The sequence below is a fragment of the Hevea brasiliensis genome, chromosome 14 (assembly GCF_030052815.1).
Source record: "Hevea brasiliensis isolate MT/VB/25A 57/8 chromosome 14, ASM3005281v1, whole genome shotgun sequence".
NCBI classification, from domain to species: Eukaryota; Viridiplantae; Streptophyta; class Magnoliopsida; order Malpighiales; family Euphorbiaceae; genus Hevea; species Hevea brasiliensis.
Window position 1 is genome coordinate 80,640,773 of NC_079506.1, and position 7,822 is coordinate 80,648,594.

At 31.8% G+C, this 7,822-nt stretch overlaps 1 protein-coding gene across 1 annotated transcript; it reads left to right on the plus strand.

Annotated features, from left to right (window-relative positions):
- The first annotated feature begins 2,529 nt into the window (after positions 1–2,529).
- LOC110652220 (GATA transcription factor 8) lies at positions 2,530–6,039 on the plus strand. The gene is made up of 4 exons (XM_021807778.2): positions 2,530–2,767; positions 3,271–3,339; positions 3,914–4,222; positions 4,768–6,039. The coding sequence occupies exons 3-4, from the start codon at positions 3,956–3,958 to the stop codon at positions 5,563–5,565; spliced, it is 1,065 nt and encodes a 354-aa protein (XP_021663470.2). The 5' UTR covers positions 2,530–2,767; positions 3,271–3,339; positions 3,914–3,955; the 3' UTR covers positions 5,566–6,039.
- Positions 6,040–7,822: the final 1,783 nt, after the last annotated feature.

A 7,822-nucleotide genomic window follows, 5' to 3' on the forward strand; every position in this document is an offset into this window, starting at 1 on the left:
TTTGTATAAATGAAAATTCATTTAGAATTCTTAATAATAAATTTCATTGAATTTATTATAATTAAACCAAATTACATTAAGATCCTATTTGGTTCAAATCTATGGTAAAATTCATTTTATTTGCAAATGAATTCTATGATACAATTTAATGTAATATTTAGTATAAATGAATTTCATGAAGTTTTGTGAAATTCATTTATAAATATAAAATTTTAGTGTTTAGTATAAATGAAAATTCATTTAGAATTATTAACAATTAATTTCATTGAATTTATTATAATTAAACCAAATTACATTAAGATCCTGTTTGGTTCAATTTTATGATAAAATTCATTTCATTTGCAAATGAATTCCATGATAGAATTTAATGTAATATTTGGTATAAATGAATTTTACGAAATTTTATGAAATTTATTTATAAATCTAAAATTTTAGTATTTGATATAAATAAAAATTTATTTAGAATTCTTAATAATCAATTTCATTGAATTTATTATAATTAAACCAAATTATATTAAGATCCTGTTTGGTTCAATTCTATGGTAAAATTCATTTCATTTGTAAATGAATTTTATGATAAAATTCATTTACAAATAAATTTCTTTGTTTGGTATATTTTATATTAATAAGTATGGAATTCATTTGCAAATTCTATTAATTTTGATGAAATTTAGTTTAGTTATAATAAATTCTATAGAATTTATTCTTAAGAATTTTAAATGAATTTTCATTTAAATCAAAAACTAAAATTTTAAATTTATAAATAAATTTTACAAAATTTTAGTGAATTCATTTATACCAAACATTATCTAAAATTAATAGAAATAAATTTTAAACTTAAAATTATATATATTTCAAGTGATAAAATTGTCCTCTTATTATATATCATATAATTTTATTTTATTTTATTTATTTCAAACACAAAATTTATTTTATTTAAAATAAATTTCATATTTAATATAAAAAATATATAAAAATTTATTTATAAATAAATTTTACCATAAAATTAAACTAAATAGGGTCTAATAAAGGCAGGCAACATTTGCAAGTTTCAATAACAACATAAGATTGATTATTTTGATTATATCATCCTTAGTGATTTTATTTTACATATAAAAGAAAAAGAAAAGAATATCTGATTTTCTGAAAATTTGTATAAGGATAAAATAAAAGGAAGAAAAGTTTATTTTTGACTCAGAATTTTTTGTTTATGTCTAATTCTGTCATTTTCAAGTTTTTTCAAATTAATTCAAATTTTTGGATCGGCAAATTTATAATTTGATATTTAGATTTACCTATATTATATTTTAGTCCCTAAATTTTAGGAAATTAATTATTTAGTCCTTGGATTTTATATTATATAACACTTTAATTTTTGTAATTTTAATATATAAAATAATTTAATTCTTCTGTCAATGGATGAAATTATTATAAATATTAAAATTACAGAGACTAAATTATTTTATATATTAAAATTAAAAGGATTAAATAATTTATTTTTTAAAATTTAAGAATTATAGTGTAATATAATGTAAAATTTAAAGGCTAAATAATTAATTTTTAAAAATATAAAACTAAAATATAATATAAGGTAAAATTCTAAGACTAAATTACAAAATTTCCTTTTATTTAAATTCAAATTAATCTCTCCCTATTTAATCAATGTTTTTTTTATTAATTAATATTGAAAAATATTAAAAAAAAAATTTATACAATATTCTTATGGCTATTCCCCTATATACATTAAAACAGTTTTCCTTAATCATAAATAGTTAAAATCTATAATTTTAAAGATAGTGTATACACAATGAATTCACCTAATAATCTCCATACTTTTAAGCTTAATTAAAAAATTTTAAGTAAATTCAGTAAAAAATTTTAAAATAGTGTGCCTTCCAACTCTCACATTAATTGTGAATGTGTGTACGCATGAATTTATAAGCGTTGTCAAAACTCCTTTCAGTTAGCAATTACTTAAGAGTGAATGTTAGTACTATAAGTCTTATATTTTCGTGTGTGCGTAAAAATAAATTCTGAGGGGTGAGACTTGATTCACAGTGTTGTCCAATGAGTTAATGAGGTTCGCGAGTTAGTGAGAGTATCCATTGAGGTTGAGTCTTCGAGCTCCTATGTCAATTGTGGACGTGTATATATAGATTCATAAATTTTGTTAAAACTCTTTTTAATTAGTAATTATCTGAGAGTAAGTATTGACACAATAAAATTTATCGTGTATATTAGAAAGATAAAAAAAAAAAAGATAAAATTGGAGATGACTTAGTGGCAAAAATAATTTTTATTTAAAAAAAGAAGAGGGGATAAAGCTGACAAAGGCAGCTGTGTGAATGTATAGGAACATCGACAGAGTTTCAGTTCTGTTTTATGTGTCGGTTCTTGAGCAAAAAAATAACAGAACTTGAAAAAATAATAACAGAGCGGTGAAGAAGAAGAGAGGATGGGTATGGAAATGGGATTGGGATTGGGACCCATGTTGAGAGGAAATAAAAACTTCAACATCAAGACAGTGCAGTGTAAAAGACAGCTAGCAATGAAGGAGTACTCTCACCTACCATAATATTACTCTTCTATCAATCCCCCCCCCCCCTCTTTACCACTATTACTTCTGCTTCCTACTTCTTCTTGTTCTTCTACTTCTATTTCTTCTTCTATCCCCTTTGCCCTTCTCTTTTTAGACCTCTCTCTCTCTCCCTCTTTCTTCACTTCTACTCTTTCTTTCTTCCTTTCGCTGCTGCTTCTTCTTTGTAAGGTACTAGCTTTGTTATTACTAATTTTGTGCTACTCTTGTACTTCACTCTATTAGAATTTGTTAGTTTGTTTAGTCTCATTATGGAGGAACCTGGGGTTTCAGCATTTTTGTATTTTGGAGATTTTTAGCTCAGGTTTTGCTCTGCATTTTTTGTGGGTTTTCTTCTAAATTTTGCTGTTTTTACAGCTTCAATTTGGTCTAGTATGGGCATGCATTGTGTCCTTAGTACGAACAAGGTTTTAGAGGTTTTGCAGCTTTTTGTTTCCTGAGAAGCCTTGGGAATGGAAAAGGACAATTACACCCATATTTATTTTCAAAACCAAAGTAGGAAAATATATATATTTGAGGGCTGGCTAGCGAGCAAGCAAACAGAGTTTTAAAGAGGAAAAATAAAATTTTTCTGCTTCTAAACAGGTTCATTACATTGCATAAGGAAATTAATGCATTTGGAAGATTTTATGGATAAGAATTTTTCTTAATTGCTTTTGCTATGTGCTTTGCAGGAAATTGGAAGTAATTTATCCTTGGAAAGCAGAGGATTTTCCTATTCATTTCTTGGGAAAGTAACAAAGGTATCCTTCGAAATTCCCTTCAACTCCATCCTGAACCAGCCTTTCTTTACTATTTCCCTTCCATTTTCATCCTGATTTCCATCAAATTCCTTGTTCAATTACTTCAATTTTACATTTCATTGAGAGGAAAAAAGAAAAGAAAAGAAAAAGAAAAAGGAAAATCTTGAATTTAATCTTTATAAAAGGTAAAGTAGATAATGGTTCATTACTTGGTTCTTGCCCTTTTTGACTTTTAACAATTGCTTTAATGGCAGCTGGCTTGAGCTACAGAACCAGAACCAAATTCTGAAATTTCTGAGAATCACAGAATCGAATTTCTTTCATATTCAGAATTCTGATTCTACCCGCTGTTTTTGAAATGGGATTTTCTTTATTTTTTCAAAAAATTAGCCTTAGCCTTAGCCTTAGCCACACGGCTCATACTCTGGATTGACACAGTTTCCCAGTAACCAAACAAAATTTAGAAAGAAACACTGAAATGGTCCACCCATAGAATTGAGAAAACCCCTTTTCAATACCCCTCCTAATAATTTAATTGCACTCATACTTTTCCTTATCTCCAAAATTTTTCCAGGAAAATAAAGAAAAACATTAGTCGCATTCTCCAGAAAGAATCATGATTGGACCAGCAAATTTCATAGACGAAATAGACTGCGGTAGCTTCTTCGACCACATCGAAGACCTCCTCGACTTTCCCACAGACGATATCGAGGCTTGTCTCCCTGGTCCCGACTGCACCACCACCACCACCACAAACAATGACAACGGGAACGCCAACTCGTTTCCAAGCATTTGGTCGACTCAGTCAGACTCACTGCCGGGTTCGGACTCGGTGTTCTCTAACAACAGCGCCTCCGATCTCTCGGCGGAGTTATCCGTTCCGGTGAGTTTAAAATTTTCAATTTTTGGTGGGTTTGGTTTAACGTCAGTCGTTGGATTTCATTTTGATGACGTCATGAGTGCTTACTTTTGATGTGATCTTTGCTTTTGTATTTTTGTTTACTAATTGATTGCACTGCTAGTTGCCAGGCTTGCTATCCGCGTAATTAAGGTCAAAAATTAAAAATTTGAACACAGGGTATTTTAGTCATTTCGTGGGGTTATTTGGGGTCTTTTTGGTAATTTCAAAAGGTTTTGTCGGCGATGAGGTGGATGGGCACTTGTTTAAATAATTGGTTCAGTTATGGATGTCTCCTTCCTTGTCATGTGATCACTTAAAAGTGAACCTTTCCCATGTGCAAGTTGTTGCTATAAATAATAATAATAATAATTCAATATCATCGGTTCATCGGTAGCCGGCGACTCGAGACCGTTGAGGTCTCGAGTTCATTTCTAAAGCTTAATTAGGTGGCAAAATTGGTTTAATTTTGTATTGAGAAATGATTAAGCTTAGCAGCTGTCTAATTCAATTTTGTTGTGTGGTTGCAGTATGAAGATATTGTTCAGCTGGAATGGTTATCAAATTTTGTTGAGGATTCTTTCTCTGGAGGAAGCCTAACAATGAATAAGGAAGAGTCCTCTTCCAAGAATAAGGATTCATCCCACCACCAATTCCAGATCTCCAGTCCAGTTTCTGTCCTTGATAGCAGCAGCTCCTCCTCGGGAGAGAAAACTGCGCCACGCAGCCCTGATATCGTTGCCTCTTGCAGGCGTGGACGTGCTCGTAGCAAACGTCCTCGCCCTGCTACCTTCACTCCCCGTGCAGCTATGCAACTTATCTCTCCCAGCTCCTCAGTCAATGGGACCCCTCAGCCTTTTGCTGTGCCTAAGGTTCCCTCGGATTCTGAAAATTATGCCGAGTCACGACTTTTGATCAAGTTACCAAAGCAAGTTGCCCCGGAACATAAGAAGAAGAAGAAAATCAAGATTACAGTTCCATTAGGTTCTGCAGAAATAAGCCAAAATTCAGCACCACAACAAGCAGTTAGGAAATGCATGCATTGTGAGATAACTAAGACACCGCAATGGAGGGCAGGACCAATGGGGCCTAAAACTCTTTGCAATGCTTGCGGTGTTCGCTACAAGTCAGGCAGGCTTTTCCCCGAGTACCGACCTGCTGCAAGTCCAACCTTTGTTCCATCCTTGCACTCCAATTCCCATAAGAAAGTCCTGGAAATGAGAAGCAAGGCCGGTGACAATCTTGCTATGGCTAGAAATGCTACAATGATGAGCAACTCGCTGGAGTTTATTCCGAACAATAGCAACCTTGCAATGGATTACATGTGAGGAAGGAGATGGAGAACAGTGTTTCCATTTGGAGCCTCTCTATCATCCGCCTCTTTAATTTCACTCATTATGTTATTTACATACTGTTGTTTGACTTCTTTGTTAATTGGTTTCTTTGTACAGGGATGGAATGGGTGGAAATAGGAGCTTAGATGACCATATTTTAGCTAGTAGAGAAGGATTGTAAGAGCCTACTGAAAGAAAAAAAGGGTTAGAGCCAAATGGAAGGTTCAAGAATAGTAGAGTTTTAGGGTTTTAGTCAACGGTAGGTCCTTAAGGAGTTAAGGTTATTAGGTATAAGGGTCTGTGTCTGTCTCTTTTTTCGCATTCTTTTCTTCTTTTTTCTTTGATGGGTATTCTTTTTGCAGTTCTATTTGTTAGTAGAAATTTCTGAGATGAGTAATGGATTGTGAAAACTTGTAATGCCTCATCTGCAATTTTCTTTCCAATTATAAGATTCCCCATTTGCAGCCATTTTAAGTTCATCTCCAATGAATTGGAAGCTTTCCTTGCACTATGTGAGATTTTAACTGCACAAATTCATTGGCATAGATAAAAAATATAAAAAAAGTCGCAAAAAGATCACATCTTTTAGTCTACTTTGATGGATTGGACATTCCATCTCATTCTTTGGTGAATTGCACTTATCTTGATTGGTTGGTAATTAACCTGTAATCCTGCTGATTCCAGATGGGCTATATGTTTAGTTGGAACAAAGCATCATCACTGTGAGACACAACAGGTTGATGAAACAGAGCTCATTCTAAGGTCAATAGCAAGATTTCAACTTTGATATGATGGGGAACAACAACAATAATAATAATGATAATAATAATAACAATAATAATTTTTTGTGCAAACTATCTGCTTAAGTCCAGGAGATCAAAGAGAGTCCCAAGAGAATAAAAGCAGCTGTAATGTGCCTGTCACCATATAGATAGATCTTTGGATGCCATGTAGATGACTAAGCCATTACCTTCCAATCAAGAAGCCATTGATTGGTTTGATTTATATCATTGAAGAAAAAAATTTCACAGAACCATGGAGTCATGTACTACTACAAGAAGAAGGAAACTTACAAATTGGGTAGAATGAGCTTGACCCCTTTCCAATTTAGCCCAATAGAGCAAACTTGCTTAATCTTTGGCTATGCAATAGGTTGTTATGAGGGCATTTGGCAAAACGTCTCAATCTGACCCAACACTACCAAATGAAAGGTCATCATTGATAATAATTAGTAGTGTAGGGAACAGAAAAAATCATGGTAATTAATTTTACTTTCAAAGTTAAAAAAAGTTGGATTGAGATTTAATCATAAGGTGTGACATTCTTTCAAACACATGTTCTGCGTTTTGGTTTGATAATAAAACGGTTTGATTTGATGATAGAGACATTAAAAAGACAATATACCTTAAGCTAGAATTATGTCTATTCTATCACCAACTTTGAAGGCTTCATAAGTTACATTTAGTTTCATCAAATCAAATTAATAATGTCGTAGAATTAGGGTTTCTAGATGTTGGTTTCAATTCAATTTAAGAATGATTCAAATTAAATCAATTTAAATCAATTTCATTCAACTTTCAATCCAAACCAAACTCTGAGAAAGCATATAAGCTAAGGAATTCCTATTGGGATTGTTAAGATCCTATATTAATTTGGAATAAGGGTAATGTGTCCCTTATATGGCTTTGAATACTTCTGCCCTCTCAAGCTAACTTTTGAGGTGAGTTAGTCTTGGTCCATTTTCTTAAGATGATAGCAGAGCCACTCATAAATATTTAACGTTCCAAGTATTCGGTCTTGAGCGTGAAGAAGATATGTTAAGATTTTACATTGGTTTTGGATATGAGTAATGTGCTCTTTAAATGGTTTTAGGTACTCTTCTCCCTTGAGCTAGCTTTTAGGGTGAGTTAAGCCAGCACCTTTTATAAAAGGGCTATTTATATAATTTCTAAAGTTATATATAAAGTTGGCAATTTTCCACCAGAAAATTGAATTGAATCTAGCAAAACTTCTGGGTTAGTTAAATGATGTAATAATTTATAGGCATAATCAAGGATCATTTCTAAATCTGCAGCCAATTAAAGCCCACAAATAACCCATTGTTATCCTCTGACTTTATGACTAAGCAATTTTTGGGCCCATGCTATAATGGTATTGGTATTGTATTATTCACACTTCCAAAATTCAAGCCAATCAATCATTAATCCTCATAGAAATAAATTCAATGACCCTTTTTGAAATGATAATATGG